The 17,752-nt window shown below is 40.9% G+C and overlaps 1 protein-coding gene across 1 annotated transcript in view; it reads right to left on the bottom strand.

Annotated features, from left to right (window-relative positions):
• Positions 1 to 17,752, bottom strand: part of LOC124041030 (membrane-associated guanylate kinase, WW and PDZ domain-containing protein 2-like) — a 196,537-nt gene that overhangs the window by 10,514 nt on the left and 168,271 nt on the right. The window contains exon 3 of the mRNA XM_046358192.1: positions 10,975 to 11,094. Coding sequence (XP_046214148.1) covers positions 10,975 to 11,094 — 120 coding nt within the window. The remainder of the gene's footprint in view (positions 1 to 10,974; positions 11,095 to 17,752) is intronic.

Raw genomic sequence — 17,752 nt, 5'->3', positions numbered from 1 at the left:
GGCTCTGCGTACTGTGAGTCTGCACAGCCCTGTGTGTCCTGTGCCAGCGCCCTGCATTTGCAGGGCAAGTATAACCATCCAGCCAGGAAGGGTTATGTCAGCTCTACACTCCAGACCTCCAGTATGCCTCCACAGTCCAGTACGTCCTTAGGTGCGTGTCTCCAGCTCGGTACCACCAGTGCCGGCCCCACGCACCAGGCCACCAGTGCGCCTCCAGGGTCCAGTACTCCCTGTTCCTGCTCCTCGCACTCGCCCTGAGGTGCATGTCTCCAGCCCGGTACCACCAGTGCCGGCACCATGCACCAGGCCTATAGTGCGCCTCGGCAGTCCAGTACACCCTGTTCCTCCTCCCCGCACTCGCCCTGAAGTGCGTGTACTCGGCCCAGTGCCACTAGTGCCGGCACCATGCACCAGGCCTATAGTGCGCCTCGCCTGTCCAGAGCATTCGGCGACAGTACCCAGTCCAGAGCGTTCGGCGACAGTACCCAGTCCAGAACGTTCGGCGACAGTACCCAGTCCAGAGCGTCCGGCAACAGTACCCAGTCCAGAACGTCCGGCGACAGTCCCCAGTCCAGAGCATCTTGCGATTGTCAACAGACCGGAACCTCCTTCGACGTGCCGCAGACCGGAACCTCCTACGACGGGCCGCAGACCGGAACATCCTACGACGGGCCGCAGACCGGAACCTCCTACGACGGGCCGCAGACCGGAACCTCCTACAACGGGCCGCAGACCGGAACCTACCACGACGAGTCTCCCTCCAGTCCGGATCCGCCAGAGTCTCCCTCCAGTCCGGATCCGCCAGAGTCTCCCTCCAGTCCAGAGGCGCCACTCACTCCAGACTCGACCATCATTCCAGTGGCGTCCTCTCGTCCATGGTTGGCGGTGAGGGTTCCTGCTCCAGAGACATTAAGTAAGTGTGACGAGTCAGAAGTGGAGCGGGGTCCACGTCCCGAGCCAGAACCGCGACCTCGGAGTCATTCCCAACCAGACCCTCCCATATAGGTTTAGGAGCGCAGCCGGGAGTCCGCATCTTTGGGGGGGTGGCACTGTCACACCCTGACCTTAGTATTCTTTGTTTTCTTTATTATTTTGGTTAGGTCAGGGTGTGACATGGGTGATGTATGTATTTTTTCACTCTCTAGGATTTTGTACATTTATGGGGTTGTTTACCATCTAGGTGTTTATGTATGTCTATGGTTGCCTAGATTGGTTCTCAATTAGAGGCAGCTGTTTATCGTTGTATCTGAATGGGAACCATATTTAGGCAGCCATTTTCTTTGGGTAGTTCGTGGGTTATTGTCTATGTCTAGTTGCCTGTGTATGCACATTTATATTATAGCTTCACGTTCATTTTGTCATTTTGTATAGTTTGTTTAGTGTGCGTCTTTATTAAAAGTAACATGTATTCATATCACGCTGCGCCTTGGTCTCCTCCATTTACCGAACGTGACATTACCACAGTGCCCTTAGTTTTGTAACATGCGACAGCTTTGGTACTCTTCACTACATCCTGTATCAAAAGGTTGGTTGGAATTTGCTAAAGACCCGTAGATCTCTACATTACTCCCTTTTTGTTTACAAGGCCCTACTTTATAAACTTCCGTTGTATCAAACCTTTCTTTTGAAGCAGAGACACCGGAGTTACTTAACCAGTGCACAGGATTATTTAACTCTTGAAGTTCCTAGGGTCTCCCCCGAGCTAGACAAATCTGCATTTAGTTTTAATGTACCGTATTGCTGGAATTTAAAAAAAAAACATTACATCTTGGTATCCCGAGTGGCACAGCAGTCTAAGACACTGCATCTCAGTGCTAGAGGCATCACTACAGACACGCTGGTTTGATTCCAGTCTTTATCACAACCAGCCGTGATTGGGAGTCCCATAGGGCTGCGCACAATTGGCCTAGCGTCGTCTGGGTTAGGGTTTGACCGGGGTAGGCCGGTCATTGTAAGTAAGAATTTTTTATTAACAGACTAACCTAGTTAAAAGTATTTTGGTGGGAATTATTTGTGGGGGAATGTAACTGTTTTTCTGGGTGATTTGTGATGTTTCATTTGTACTTTGTATGACTGTGTTTTTGTATTTTAGTGTGTGTGTATATACAGTACCAGTCAAAAGTTTGGACACACCTACTCATTACAGGGTTTTTTCTTTATTTTACTATTTTCTACATTGTACAATAATAGTGAAGACATCAAAACTATGAAATAACACATATGGATTCATGTAGTAACTAAAAAGTGTTAAACAAATCAAAATATATTTAATATTTGAAATTCTTCAAAGTAGACACTCGTTGCCTTGATGACAGCATTGCAAACTCTTGGCATTCTCGAAACAACTTCATGAGGTAGTCACCTGGAATGCATTTCAATTAACAGGTGTGCCTTGTTTAAAGTTAATTTGTGGAATTTCTTTCATTCTTAATGCATTTGCGTTATAGCAAGAACAGCTCAAATAAGCAAAGAGAAACAACAGTCCATCATTACTTTAATACATGAAGGTCAGTCAATCTGGAAAATTTCAAGAACTTTTAAAGTTTCTTCAAGTGCAGTCACAAAAACCATCAAGCGCTATGATGAAACTGGCTCTCATGGGGACCACCACAGGAAAGACGACCTAGAATTACCTCTGCTGCAGAGGTTAAGTTAATTCGAGTTAACTATCCTCAGAAATTGCAGCCCAAATAAATGCTTCACAGAGTTCAAGTAACAGACACATCTCAATATCAACTGTTCAGAGGAGACTGCATGAATCGGGCCTTCATGATCAAATTGCTGCAAAGAAACCACTGCTAAATGATACCAATAAGAAGAAGAGACTTGTTTGGGCCAAGAAACATGAGAAATGGACATTAGACCAGTGTAAATATGTCCTTTGGTCTGATGAGTCCAATGTTTAGATATTTGGTTCCAAAGGCTGTGTCTTTGTGAGACGCAGAGTAAGTGCACGGATGATCTCTACATATTTGGTTCCCACCATGAAGCATGGAGGAGGAGGTGTGGTGGCCTGAGGGTGCTTTGCTGGTGACACTGTCAATGATTTATTTGGAACTCAAGGCAACCGTAACCAGCATGGCTACCACAGCATTCTGCAGCGATACGCCATGGTTTGCGCGTAGTGGGACTATCATTTGTTTTTCAACAGGACAATGACCCAACACACCTCCAGACTGTGTAAAGGATATTTAACCAAGAAGGAGAGTGATGGAGTGCTGCATCAGACAACCTGGCCTCCACAATCAACCAACCTCAACCTAATTGAGATGGTTTGGGTTAGTTGGACCGTAGAGTGAAGGAGAAACAGTCAACACATGCTCAGAATATGTGGGAACTCCTTCAAGACTGTTGGAAAAGCATTCCAGGTGAAGCTGGTTGAGAGAATACCAAAGCATGTGCAAAGCTGTCATAAAATCAAAGGGTGGCTACTTTGAAGAATCTCAAATATATATATATATATATATATATATATATATATATATATACATACAAATATATACATATCTTTTGATTTGTTTAACACTTTTTGGTTACTACATGATTCTATATGTGTTATTTCATAGTTTGTCTTCACTCTTATTCTACAATGTAGAAAATAGTTCAAATAAATAACATCCCTGGAATGAGTAGGTGTATACAAACCTTTGACTGGTATCATATGTGCTATGGCTTTACACTCCCTGCTACATTCTGGATAAAGAGTCTAACAGAACAGAGAGCGTGTTATTTAATGGAAGCCTCTCCAACATAATCCAGGTAGAATCAAGAATTCCCTTGGCCAGCTGTCTATGCCCCTTGCTTTTTTCTGCTTGGAGTAACCCTGGATTGTAAAGTGTCATGAACATGATACAACAGTAGCTAAGATGGGGAGAAGTATGTACTTTTCTCAATCTTTACTAATGACATGCCACTGGCTTTGAGTAAAGCCAGTTTGTCTGTGTATGTGGATGACTCAACACCATACACGTCAGCTATTACAGCGAGTAAAAGCACTACAAAACTTAGAGCTGCAGTTAGTTTCAGAATGGGTGGCAAGGAATAGGTTAGTCCTAAATATTTCAAGAACTAAAAGCATTGTGTTTTGGACAACTCATTCACTAAACCCCTAAGCCCCAATAAAATATTGTAATAATACGTGGAAATTGAGCAAGTTGAGGTGACTAAACTGCTTGGTGCAATCCTGATTTGTGAACTGTCATGGTCAAAACATGTTGATACAACAGTAGCTAAGTTGTGGATAAGTCTGTCCATAATAAAGCGCTGCTCTGCTTTTTTAATAACACTATCAACAAGGCAGGTCCTACAGGCCCTAGTTTTGTGTCACCTGGACTACTGTGGTCAGGTGCCACAAAGAAGGACTTCGGAAAATTACAATTGGCTCTAAACAGGACAGCATTGCTGGCTCTTAAAACCTGTCATGGCAAGGCGATCCCCGAGGGGAACTCCACCCCCCCATTCAGCTGAAAAGGTGGCGCAGGGAATTCAAAAATATTCTTCCGAAATATTTAACTTTCAAACATTAACAAGTCCAATACAGCATATGAAAGATAAACATCTTGTTCATCTACCCATCATGTCCAATTTTTTTTATGTTTTACAGCGAAAACACAACGTATATTTATGTTAGACCACCACCAAATCAAAGGAAAAACGCAGCCATTTTTTCCAGCCAAAGTTAGTCACAAAAGCAGAATTAGAGATACAATGAATCACTAACCTTTTGAAAATCTTCATCAGATGACACTCATATGACATGTTACACAATACATTTATGTTTTGTTCGATAATATGCATATTTATATCCACAAATCTCGGTTTACATTGACGCCATTTTCAGAAATGCCTCCAAAATATCAGGAGGAATTAAAGAAAGCTACGCCAGATAACAGAAATACTCATCATTAACTTTGACTATTCCCTTACCTTTGATGATCTTTCATCAGAATGCAGTGCAAGGAGTCCTAGTTCCACAATACATCGTTGTTTTGTTCCATAATGTCCAATACTAGTGTCCAATTAGCTGCATTTGCTAGCACTTTCAGCTCACATGCCCAAAAGCTGACGCTGGTCCAGGACAACTTGCACGAAAACTTCAAAAAGATATATTCCAGGTCGAATAAATTGGTCAAACTAAGTAGAGAATCAATCTTCAGGATGTTATTTTCATATATATCCAATAACGTTCCAACCGGATCATACGTTTTCAGCTGCAGCCAAATATAACGACGTTGGCACCCACAGAGAAATGCGCCACAGGGAAATTGCATTCTGCCAAGACCGTGACTATTTCCCCTCCCATTCGGTCAAAGTTCACACCAAAAGCTCCATTCCACGTTCTACTGAATGAGGACATCTCGTGGAAGGTGTAGGAAGTGGTATCATATCCATATCTTGTTGGGAAAGGAAGGGGCGATGACGTCAAAGTTGACCCACATTCAGAATTTCACTTCTTGTTTGAAAGATTGCCTGCCCTATTAGTTCTGTTATACTCACAGACATAATTCAAACAGTTTTAGAAACTTCAGAGTGTTTTCTATCCAATAATAATATGCATATATTAGCAATCTAGGACAGAGTAGGATGCAGTTCACTATGGGCATGCAATTCATCCAAAGTGAAAATACTGCCCCCTATCCTCAACAAGTTAAATGTACGCAGGGAGCTAACATTAATAATCTGCGTATAAATCTCTCATGGCTCAAAGATGAGGAGAAATTGATTTAACTTTTTAGAGAGAGACCCCTTTTTTCAATTTTCACCTAAAATGACATACCCAAATCTAACTGCCTGTAGCTCAGGCCCTGGAGCAAGGATATGCACATTCTTGGTACCATTTGAAAGGAAACACTTTCTTTTTTCTTCTCTACCACCTTCTTTTAAATGCAAGAGAAAGGTCCCACATCTAGCCATCACGATGGTGTCCACGAGATGGCAGCAGTGTATGCAAAGTTTCAGACGGATAACTTGAAGTATGAGCAAACTACATGACATTTAGTGTAAAGTCACCCAGGTACATTTGGGCAAATCATGAAGGAGACATTAACATTCACATTACATTTTTCTGCAAGAATATCGTCAAATCTGTATACTTGGACTTTGATTCAGCTTTTCCAGTATTAGTAGCCATTTACAAGTTCAACATTTGCGAAACAACCAGTTTTCATAACTCTCCATATTCTTATAATTTTTGTCCAAAAGGAAAAGGCTTATTGTCGCACAAGGTTAGCAGCTACATTTTACGACAGCCCAGCTCATTGACCATTTAGCTGGCTTTGTTTGACCCCGATTGGTGCATATTTCGATACCATCTACTGTATGCTGCTCTGTACCATCACTCATTCATATATCCTTATGTACATATTCCTTATCCCCTTACACTGTGTATAAGACAGTAGTTTTGGAATTGTTAGTTAGATTACTTGTTGGTTATCACTGCATTGTCGGAACTAGAAGCACAAGCATTTCGCTACACTCGCATTAGCATCTGCTAACCATGTGTATGTGACAAATCAAATTTGATTTGATTTTATTTGATTTGACCGCCCGTGTCATCAGCGTGCCACGAAGGCGTCGCTCTCTGACCAAATTTATTTGATGTCCTATAGGATGTACTACACCCCTAATGATAGAGTGAAGTCTGGTACATTCTAGGATCTCTGAGGAATAAATATGAATGTGATTTTACTGGTTGAAACAATGTTTAGGGTTAGATTTTCAGATTCCTTTCTTTGCAAATTGAAAGAGTGGAAATACAAAATCGATCGTGCATGCTATATGAAAAAGGATTTTATCTAAAACGACACTTCATGTTATCTCTGGGACCCTTTGGATGATAAATCAGAGCAAGATTTCAGAATGTCACTTTCAGAGGTGAATTTATCATACCTATCACGGTGGAAAAAGTGTTTTGTTGTTAGGAGCTCTCCTCAAACAATAGCATGGCATTTCTTTGCAGTAATAGCTACTGTAAATTGGACAGTGCAGTTATATTAACAAGAATTTAAGCTTTCAGCCAATATAAGACAATTATATGTACCTGCATTTGTTGTTTCGCTAAAGTCTGCGATCATGACACAAGGCGCTGCATGATTTACAACTGTCCCGTTGACGGAAAGCCTATCCCCACCACTTGTTTTGTAAGAAGTGTTGACATGCTGAATGCACCGAGGTGTCTTTTAAAACTACTAGGACAGCTCGGACACCCATGCATACCCTACAAGACATGCCTACAAGACATCTCTTCACAATCCCAAAGTCATGAACAGACTATGGGAGGCACACATTACTACATAGAGCTATGGCTACATGGCTCACAAGCTTAGCCTTTTGTTAACAACACTGTCATCTCAGATTTTCTAAATATTTTTTTCAACCATAGCTACACAAGCATTTGTGTAAGAGTATTGATAGCTAGCATACCATTAAGCCTAGCATTCAGTAGGCAACATTTTCACAAAAACAAGAAAATCAATTTAAATAAAATAATTTACCTTTGAAGAACTTCGGATGTTTTCAATGAGGAGACTTAGATAGCAAATGTTCAGTTTTTCCAAAAAGATTATTTGTGTTGGAGAAATCGCTCCGTTTTGTTCATCACGTTTGGCTAAGAAAAAAACCCGAAAATTCAGTCATTACAACGCCAAACTTTTTTCCAAATTAACTCCATAATATCGACAGAAACATGGCAAACGTTGTTTAGAATCAATCCTCGAGGTGTTTTTCACATATCTATTTGATGATAAATCATTCGTGGCAGTTTGGTTTCTTCTCTGAACCAAATGGAATGCACGTAGCTGGAGATTACGCAATAATTGCAACGGAGGACACCAAGCGAGCACCTGGTAAATGTAGTCTCTTATGGTCAATCTTCCAATGATATGCCTACAAATACGTCACAATGCTGCAGACACCTTGGGGAAACGACAGAAAGTGTAGGCTCATTCCTTGCCCATTCACAGCCATATAAGGAGACATTGGAACACAGCGCCTCCAAAATCTGGGGCATTTCCTGTTTGAAATTTCATCTTTGTTTCGCCTGTAGCGTCAGTTCTGTGGCACTCACAGATAATATCTTTGCAGTTTTGGTGCTGCTGGAGAAAGAGTAGTTGCTGCCATGACAGCAGCTAATGGGGATCCTTAATAAATACAAATACAAATGCGTATAAGTGGCAAATGTTTGAGCTCTTTTCCCAGATAAAGCGATTGTTCCTTTTCAGTGTGGGGCAACCCCTGATTGTGTGGTTCCTGAAAGGTGTATGTCGTCTCATATCGTGCACATATGGGACTTGGTGGTGGTTTGAAGTCACTGTATGCAGCCACCCTTTTTTAGAAATAGATCTTGCCTCTCCCTAAACAGCAGGAAGCAGATTGCACAGTCAACGTTCCTGCCAGTTCTTGACTATGGTGACACCATTTACAAAATTTCAGCAGTCACTAATCTAAAACCTTTGGATTCTGTCTACAATAGGGCCCTTCGCTTTATCACAGGTAACAATTTTAATACTCCCCACTGCATCCTGTATCAAACAGTTGGCTGGTCCTCATTAAAGTCCTGTAGTCCAATTTACATAACTTCACTGGTAAAATATAAAAACAAGATATACCAAACCTATTCACAAGGGTGGTTCTTTTGAGGTTCCGCAGGTCTCCCCCGAACTAGGTAAATCCGCTTATTGTTTAAAAGCACCTCATTGCTGGAACCAGCCCACTCTGGAAATGTAAAATATTAATTGAGTATCTTCTTATTGAGGAATGTAATTGTTTTCCTTGAATATTTGCATTGTGCTGTATTATACTTGTTTTATATTGTATTCAATTTTGTATTTTGTCATGAAATTGTATATGCAGGGCTCCCTTGTGAAAGAGATCCATGTCTAAATGGTGACTCCTACCTCCTACTGGGCAATAGAACCAGCAGATCATCCATCTGTAGGTCTCTGCCAGGGTCTGAAGCCAGATGAAAAGCCTTAAGTAGCATCAAACCGAACACGTACAGTGAGGGAAAAAGTATTTGATCCCCAGCTGATTTTGTACGTTTGCCCACTGACAAATAAATTATCAGTCTATAATTTTAATGGTATGTTTACTTCAACAGTGAGAGACAGAAAAACAACAACAAAATACAGAAAAACGCATGTCAAAAATGTTATAAATTGATTTGCATTTTAATTATGGAAATAAGTATTTGACCCCTCTGCAAAACATGACTTAGTAATTGGTGGGAAAACCCTTGTTGGCAATCACAGAGGACAGAAGTTTCTTGTAGTTGGCCACCGGGTTTGCACACATCTCTGGATGGATTTTGTCCCACTCCTCTTTGCAGATCTTCTCCAAGTCATTAAGGTTTCGAGGCTGACGTTTGGCAACTCGAACCTTCAGCTCACTCCACAGATTTTCTATGGGATTAAGGTCTGGAGACTGGCTTGGCCACTCCAGGACCTTAATGTGCTTCTTCTTGAGCCACTCCTTTTTTGCCTTGGCCGTGTGTTTTGGGTCATTGTCATGCTGGAATACCCATCCAAGACCCATTTTCAATGCCCTGGATGAGGGAATGAGGTTCTCACCCAAGATTTGACGGTACATGGCCCCGTCCATCGTCCCTTTGATGCGGTGAAGTTGTCCTGTCCCCTTAGCAGAAAAACACCCCCAAAGCATAATGGGGGGATGGTGGTCTTGGGGTCATAGGCAGCATTCCTCCTCCTCCAAACACGGTGAGTTGAGTTGATGCCAAAGAGCTCCATTTTGGTCTCACTTGACCACAACACTTTCACCCAGTTGTCCTCTGAATCATTCAGATGTTCATTGGCAAACTTCAGACGGGCATGTATTTGTGCTTTCTTGAGCAGGGGGACCTTGCGGGCGCTGCAGGATTTCAGTCCTTCACGGCGTAGTGTGTTACCAATTGTTTTCTTGGTGACTATGGTCCCAGCTGCCTTGAGATCATTTACAAGATCCTCCCATGTAGTTCTGGGCTGATTCCTCACCGTTCTCATGATCATTGCAACTCCACGAGGTGAGATCTTGCATGGGGCCCCAGGCGAGGGAGATTGACAGTTCTTTTGTGTCTCTTCCATTTGCAAATAATCACACCAACTGTTGTCACCTTCTCACCAAGCTGCTTGGCGATGGTCTTCTAGCCCATTCCAGCCTTGTGTAGGTCTACAATCTTGTCCCTGACATCCTTGGAGAGCTCTTTGGTCTTGGCCATGGTGGAGAGTTTGGAATCTGATTGATTGATTGCTTCTGTGGACAGGTGTCTTTTATACAGGTAACAAACTGAGATTAATCTCAGCTCGTTACCTGTATAAAAGACACCTGGGAGCCGGAAATATTTCTGATTGAGAGGGGGTCAAATACTTATTTCCCTTATTAAAATGCAAATCAATTTATAACATTTTTCACACGCGTTTTTCTGGATTTTGTTGTTGTTTTCTCACTGTTCAAATAAATCTACCATTACAATTATAGACTGATCATTTCTTTGTCAGTGGGCAAACGTACAGCAGGGAATCAAATACTTTTTGCCCTTACTGTAGCTCACACACAGTCTGAGTGAAATTACTTAAATTCAAATGCAATTCCAGCACCACAATGAGAAGAGATACACACAAAAGCACAGACACACATACACATGATAAGACACGCACTTTACGTAAACGTGCACATGGATTTTGCATTGTAGATATGTGACAGCAGCGTAGTGGCCTAAGGAAACACAATGTGTTATGCAATGTAATGTCATGCAATATTTTAGATTGTATGTAATTGCCTTAATGTTGCTGGATCCCAGGAAGAATAGCTCCTGCCTTGGCAGCAGCTAATGGGGATCCTTAATAAATAGAAAGAAAAAAAAGAGATCCAATGTCGTGGTGTGTGTGTGGCAGTTATGGAGCGTGTAGCAATGCTAGTGGATTGTGGTCAGTGTCTTGGTCACTGTTGTGTTATGGTCAGTGTCATGGTCAGTGAACTCACCTTCATAAGTTCCACTCTCTAGCAGGGCTCCACTTTGCTCGAGTTCCATAAAGCGCTCTGTGCTCACAAAGTTATAGTCCACCCCCGGCACCTCTCCCTCCTTTGGCTGCCGGGTGGTACCTACAGAGGGAGAAGAAGATTATTTTAAATTGGTACAGACACTTACATTTGTCTAAACATTTTCCTTTATCCAAACCAGCCATACAAATACACACAGAGAGAGGTTGAAGACACGGCGCCTGGAGCAGTTTTAGGGGGAAAAGGGCACAACAGCAGGAATTGATACCAAAAACCCTCCGGTTGCCGGCTCACAGCCCAACAGATTTTTCCTACCAGACTCTGGATGTGAACTGGGAGCCCTCCGGTTGAGCAGGGCAAAGAGAAGAGGTAGACGGGAAGATGGTAGACAGTGAACATTGAGAAGAGGGAAAAGGAGAGGAAAAGAGTTGGGTCTAAAGTAATTTCTAAAAGATCATACAAAAAGTTCTCAGGACTCTTTTGTTGCATGAGGAAGTGAATCCAGTTGCAGCACTGGAAGTATTTGTAAAATTATTTATGCCAATTGTTGACAAGCATGCAGCTGTTAGGAAATTAACTGTGAGAACTGTTCCCTCTGGTTTGAAGATTAATTGAAAAATGATTTGTTTAAAATAAGTTATGCAAAATAAGTGGCAAACAAGTCAGGGTGCTTAGTTGATTGGTTGACATACTGTAAATTGAGAAATGATGTGACTACATTTAACAAAAAGAAGAAGAAATAACATTAACAAACTAAGATAAATGACATAGAACACAATGGAAAGTGACTTAAATGATATTATTGACAGTTAATCTCCATAATTAATTGAAGTTCATGAGAAATTTATAACAAAACCTTTTGATACTGAATGTTGTCTTTTTTTTGCGTGGGACAGGTGAAAAAACTATACCACCAGGTATGGACCACCTTAATGGGAAACTATTGAGAATGGTAGCAAACTGTATTGCCACCCCTATTTGCTATATATTTAACCAAAGCCTAAAGAGATGTGTGTCCACAGGTGTGGAAGGAAGCTAAAGTATTTCCACTGCCTAAAGATAGTAATGCACCCTTTGCTGGCTCTAACAGCCACCCAATCAGTTTGCTGCCCTTTCTTAGTAAACTGATGGAGAGAATTGTGTTTTACCAAATACAATGCTATTTGTCAGAGAAAAACTATTGACTTTCATGTAGGGAAGGGTAGTGCTTAATTTGTAAATTGGGAGATGCCTGAGCAAAAAGTGAGCCCGAGAGAAGGGTTACCTTGGGGGCTCTTAGATACCGGAATGCATGAAAAAACAAATAACCTTTATAATAAAGCATTGCATGTGTAACAGTATAACTCCTCCTTTTCCACAGCAACCAGTGATCTGGGTCAACAGCATTAATGTAACAGTATAACTTTAGACCGTCCCCTCGCCCATACCCGGGTGCGAACCAGGAACCCTCTGCACACATCAACAAAAGTCACCCGCGAAGCATCGTTACCCATCGCTCCACAAAAGCCACGGCCCTTGCAGAGGTCTCAGAGCAAGTGACGTCACTGATTGAAACGCTACTTAGCGCGAACACCACTAACTAGCTAGCCATTTCACATCCGTTACACATGCATTATGATCGCTTTTGCATACTGGCAGAGAGCAGTAGAGTAGAGGCGCTTGCAGAAATTGTACACATGGGGGAAAGAAATTGTAGCCTAGGGTCTGAGAAAAATGTGGCATTTTATAAACACATTAAATGCAATTCTACATCATTTTGAATCAGCCTTTCTTAAAGTATGGGTCCCGACCCAAAGTGGGTCACTGACCTGTTAATGGTGGGTTGCGACGTGTCAGAGTAAATGTAGAATTATTTCATTATTGGAATTGATTTGGCCATGTGCATCTGCGCTCTCTGTTCAGTGCGCTCTCTGCTTAGCAGCAGTCTCTAGTTTGGTAGCTGCATGAGTGGGAGAGGGAGATAGATGCCTGCATGCTTCATGGATTACCGGATCTTTTTTTCTGCAGTTATCTTGAAGATCACTCAGCGACACACAAAATGCAGCGCTGTCGTTCAGCAGCAGATAATGCCCTTTCTGCCACTGATTTGACATTCCCACTCGCCATCACTCACCGCTCTCATCAAATGGACTCCTGCTAGCTGTCATGAAACGCATATACAGCGATGAGTTTTTCGCTCTTTCATACAAACTTATAATGAGGAGCGCTGATAGAGGAAAATATAGTTTAGATGATCAATTATGTATACATTAATGATTAGAACCCTTCTATGCTAATACTATTATGTTATGATTTGAAAAGTATGGGTTCTTAATTGTACTGTTACTGAAAATGTAAGCAGAAATGAATTGTGTCTGTGTCTCCTGGGAAAGTTTAAGGAGGAGTGATGCTGTGGCTTTTCAGACAGATAAGAAATGCCTGGGAAATGTTCCATTCCTAAAACAATGGGTTCTTGTGAGAATCGGAGAGAGGGCGGGAAACTGATGATGTCATGTTCAGTTTATAACCTGTGGAAATGTGTGTAAGCATTCAGTACTCATCAAGAATAAATGCTGAACTTGTTTTTAAGACTGGTCTCTTGCTAATTCATGCAAATGATAAACTTACAACTTATCATGAATTAGAAATGAGTGCGAATTGAATTGATTTTGGCAATAAAACATAAAGGGATTAAGAATTCCTCTATCAATTTGGTCCTTCGAACCGAATCTAAACATCTCTCTCTGTGCCTGGAGGTAGTAAGCTGGAAAATCATGCACGGACGAGTTTGACTCGTTTTACTAAAGACCTGACCTCTGAATTGAGGTTAAAATTGAAACAGGCCTGCGTATTATCACAGAGGACAGAGAGAGTGACTAGATACAGCGAACATTGCTTTCCCCAGTCGGCGATAAGGTCAGTATTTTTTATTTTTGATTTTGGGGGAATTGAGTTTTTTTTAATTGATGTTGTGAGAATTCATCAATAGTGAGAACTTTGCTATCCCCACAAGGGTGTATGATCATCATACAATGGGTTTTGTAGAACCGATATACACGGAAGCAGGTTCGAAAATAACCTGTGGTAATGTGCACTACCGAAAATAAACTAAAACTTAGTCATGAGTGGCACACCAGCCCGAGATTAAGAAGGGATATTAAATAGGACGGTGATCTTGTACAAATACTGGGCGTAGAGAGACGGCAAGAATGCGCAAGATAACTGGATGGGTCATTTAAATAGTGGCAGTATTGATCACCGTCCCGATTCAACTAATACTATGGAAAATATCCAATGAGGAGGAGAGGGAAACTTAAATCTAAAGAAATGAGATAAAATCCATATTTGTAGACATGATGTTTCCAGGCGAGAGGGAAAATCTAACAATTAGTGGCGTGAGATAACGATTATTAGAGTTCTTTACTGACACAACCGGAAAATAAGATTTTAACTAGGGCCTTACAAACCCTGGGCTTATAGTTGTTAGGTTAGACCTAAAAGTCTGATTCAAAAGTCAAAACTATTGGTAAGATTTCCATAAAAGAGCTAAACTTAATCATGAGAGATTGCGACAAAAAAGGAAGGACTGTTTAGCCTAATAAGGGGGAGAGGGTAACTTAAATCTAATGCGAGAGGGAGAATCTAACAATTAGCGGCGTGAGATAACGATTATTAGAGTTCTTTACTGACACAACCGGAAAATAAGATTTTAACTAGGGCCTTACAAACCCTGGGCTTATAGTTGTTAGGTTAGACCTAAAAATCTGATTCAAAAGTCAAAACTATTGGTAAGATTTCCATAAAAGAGCTAAACTTAATCGTGAGAAACGCACCCGACCGAGATGGAAAATACATACTGATTATTTTTAAAGGAACACACACATAGGCAGACAGGATAGTAACTAGAAGTAACTAAGTAAAGGTAAATTACAAATTTATAGAACTGCACGCACATAGAATTTAAAATTATATAGAAAGACATAGATAAGTGTTTAAAAACATTGCTACTAGTAACGATAAGGATTAAGAATGGGGAGAAATGCCTCGAAAGAAGCCCCAGAACTAACGGGAGACGAGCGATACATGGCACAGAAAGACAAGAGAAACATCGATTTCTGTCTAAGATGGAAAAAGAAATACGATTTCGATGGCCGTCTAAATGTAGAAGAGCTGGAATCCCTTATAAAACAGATACATAAGGAATGTGGTAATAATGTGAAAAAGCAGAATAAACAGGGGTTATACACAGCTGGAGTTTGGCTTTCGGAAGCAAAAAAGAGAATGGGACGCTCCGAAAAAGAGATTAAATCTAACAAGGTTCGAGAGACACTACCCACTGCTCCCGCAGATAGAGAAGTTAACCAATTGGGTGGGCGTGAGGATAACAAACTATATCTTCCTAGATTATACCAACAATGCAGAGATAATCCAGTTGACGAATTTGTGATTATAAGAATACGGGTGCTGGAGCAACAGGTGAAATTACCACCCAAGTATGTGGATCCCGCGGAAACTAAGAGAGGTATAATGAAGTTAGAGAAGGAAATAAAGTCGAGAAAAATGAATAAGGTGGGTCAAAAGAAAAATACAAGATGGTCCTTCTGTAGCTCAGTTGGTAGAGCATGGCGCTTGTAACGCCAGGGTAGTGGGTTCAATCCCCGGGACCACCCATACGTAGAATGTATGCACACATGACTGTAAGTCGCTTTGGATAAAAGCGTCTGCTAAATGGCATATATTTTTTAATTGTAACAAAATTGGACATTTCGCCCGGGAGTGTAACACTCCATGAAAAAATCGTCAACAGGTTGTAATTTAAATGTAGGGAATAACGGAGAGATACGATACAATTTCGGGCTATCTGGACGTTATAGCATGGTACGTTAAATGTTAGGGTAAATTAAATTGAGAAGTTCGGTTGGGTTTACTCTGATGATTAGAATTTAAAACTGAACTAAATCGGAATAGGGAATATATATTTTACAAAGGCGGGCAGATTTGTGTCTATAGCCAAGCAATGGAATTGCTAGACACTCAAATGGGGCTATATAGTGCAACGCGTTTGACTATAAATTAGGTAAGAATAGTTTAATCGTAAGAAATTGTGATTGTTTTTCTGATTATTGATTTCTGGTTAAGGTAACGCCAGTGAATTTGAACAAAAAAGTAACGTATTCTAAAAACGATCTGGTTTCCGTTCTCATTGCAGGGAACAAATGAAAAGTCTGATCTTAAAGGGACAGTGCACGGTAATCACAGTGGTTTGAGTGTATGACAGTGGAAAAAAATATCGTGGGACGACAATTCGAAGAGAGAAAAATAAGTTACATGATACATCAAGAGATTTAAAACGAACGACGTGAAGGGATCATAAGAATTATTGGGTGTCGTTGTAGGAGTAAACGTTTGGGTTAAGGGGATTTCCCTGTTCCCAGAGACAAGGCATTTTTAAGGCGAGCACTCACTAATGCTGGTCTGAGTTTGTAATTAGACAAGTGAATAATGTATTGGGAATAGAGTTGTAATTAAAAATACTAAGTCAAAGACGAGACAGGTACTTAGAGCAAAATGGATTCTAAATGATAACAAAGAGACAACTATAATTCATGCCCATTATGCCCATCGAAATGTTTTTATAAAATTAGCGAATTGAGAGATGTTGATTGATGTTGTAGACTCTAATTCAGGATTCAACAGAGGTGATAAATTAGGTTTGGTTTATCGAACCCGAAATACTGTTGTTGCAGACCATTATTTACAATGAGTTGAAAATCGTTGCGATATGAGTCAAGGTTGAGCGCTTGTTGATGACATCACTCGCGAGGCTTCCGTCGCCACGGAAAATGATGTCGTGACTGGGGGTAACGGAGAAAGTGGTTCATGTCTTTTAGAAGGAAAATGCGTGCATTATTGTTGAGTCACTTGCCAGAAGTTTATAAAAATGTCGAAATACATTTTTAACAAGAAGTATGTAAGTCTTCAGGAAAGATGCTAAAAACTAGCAGCTGATTCGCTAGATGGGTATCATTGTTTTGTGGCGTTTATTTGGACTGTAATTAGGCCATGAGAAAGGGAAATTGAATGTCTGAATCGTAAAACATCGTGAGAATAGATTTTCATGGTTATTGATTCTTGGTTTGATTGTTTAAGTAACACCAGTTAATTTGAGCACTGTTTCCATTATGTGGAACAGTGTCAGGGTATATAATGGTGAAAAGCAACCTCTATAGTAAAAACATAATTATATATGTTTCGGGAAAGTAGCTAGGTTGAATTTGGTCATTTGAGCTTTTCCCTTGATACGTAGACATACGTAACAGGGGCAAGTTGTTTTTCCTTGAGGATGGTGTGTTGTTTTATTGAAATGATAAGTAAATTAAAGGAGCCATGAGAGAATGCGAATGCATAATTATTAAATATCGGGGATTAAATTACGGATTCCTTACACTGCGAAATGTACGACATTTGCGGCAGAGAGAAAAAGTAATGCATTGAATAATAATGTTATCGGGTTAATTGTATCTAAAGGTAGCATGGTCATTTAAGTAAACATATCCGTAGAAGATGTTTAAAACTTATGATTATTGATTTGAGTCAAAGGGGAATTATCATTAGGTTTTAGAGGCACGCTCACACAGGTGACTATTTCTATTGTAAGGATAAAGGGATCTTTATGTCTAATATGGTATGACCTTTTGACCTTATCATGACTGGCTCCCAAGGTCTGATCAGCCTCGGGGGAGAGTCATTTGTATAATGAATGGGGTCATATTGAGTTACT

The sequence above is a fragment of the Oncorhynchus gorbuscha genome, linkage group LG01 (assembly GCF_021184085.1).
Source record: "Oncorhynchus gorbuscha isolate QuinsamMale2020 ecotype Even-year linkage group LG01, OgorEven_v1.0, whole genome shotgun sequence".
In the NCBI taxonomy this organism is placed as follows: Eukaryota; Metazoa; Chordata; class Actinopteri; order Salmoniformes; family Salmonidae; genus Oncorhynchus; species Oncorhynchus gorbuscha.
This window is presented reverse-complemented; position numbering and strand designations above follow the sequence as displayed.